The 970-nt window shown below is 31.6% G+C and overlaps 1 protein-coding gene across 6 annotated transcripts in view; it reads right to left on the reverse strand.

The window, feature by feature from the left end:
* Positions 1–814, reverse strand: part of LOC107645639 (caffeoylshikimate esterase) — a 4,332-nt gene extending 3,518 nt beyond the window's left edge. For 4 of the 6 annotated variants that reach the window (XM_021103879.1, XM_021103878.1, XM_016349717.2 and 1 more), the window contains exons 1-3: positions 576–814; positions 382–472; positions 241–273 (exon numbers count right to left, since the gene is read on the reverse strand). In XM_021103879.1, coding sequence (XP_020959538.1) covers positions 241–273; positions 382–472; positions 576–602 — 151 coding nt within the window. In that variant the 5' untranslated portion in view covers positions 603–814. Of the gene's footprint in view, positions 1–240; positions 274–381; positions 486–575 lie in introns of all 6 variants that reach the window. The other 2 variants (XM_021103877.1, XM_021103876.1) reach the window with 2 other exon arrangements.

The raw sequence follows: 970 nt of genomic DNA on the forward strand, positions 1-970 counted from the left end.
AGAAGTACATAAAATTAATCTTAAACTAAAAAAATCATCAAAAAATAAAGAATTTATAAGATAAAAAACTCGTTAATGTGAGGCTTTAAGATTATAATCCTAAACCTTAATAAATATTATTTTCAGGATATATATATAGCATTAAAAAAAGAGGAAAAAATGGAGAGGAGAAAAGAGGTGAGTTAAAGTAGATGAGAGTTGAGAGTAGAAGAGTAATTGATGAAGAAGAACATTTATTACCTCTCATGAAGCGACTGCACTCCATGCCATACCCTGCAAATTAATGAAGAGGAGGAGGCAGAGTTAAATCAGTCACAACTCACACACATGATGCACCCACTAATTAATAACCAGAAATTAAAGAAAGTGAATGAATGATACCATGGCAAAGGAAGACAAGAGCCTTTGGAGAAGATAGAGGTAACCATTTGCATGTAAAAAGTTGCATTCCTCTTGAATTTCTCCAGTACTCCTGTTCGTTCCTACTTAATTATTAGTATATGAATATATATATATCACCATTTTTTTTTATCACTATCACTATAATAATATGAATTTACTTACTTACTTCTTACCTCTTGATATTCAAACTCTAAATCCATTAAACTAAATTATATTGTAGCTACAAGAGACCAAGGTGATGATGGATCTGAAAGTTAAGTTGATGAGTAGAAAAAGCATGCAGCAAAATCAGAGGAATAATGATGAAGATGGCATGAACGAGCTTAGCTTGAGAGAGAGACAGAGAGAGAAATATGTACAAGTGAAGTGAATAAGGAGAGCATGTTTCTTTCATATGTATATACGCTTACACACATGAATTTTGATGTAGGTCCCTTTCTTATATACATAGACGACGTTGAATTTACCAATTAATTTAGAATTTTTTTTATCAAAGATTTGTAGGCTGGAATCCGCAACCTCTTAGGTGATTTAATTTTAGGTAAGTACGGAAAGACTATGTCATTTG

The sequence above is a fragment of the Arachis ipaensis genome, chromosome B06, assembly GCF_000816755.2.
Source record: "Arachis ipaensis cultivar K30076 chromosome B06, Araip1.1, whole genome shotgun sequence".
Classification (NCBI taxonomy): domain Eukaryota; kingdom Viridiplantae; phylum Streptophyta; class Magnoliopsida; order Fabales; family Fabaceae; genus Arachis; species Arachis ipaensis.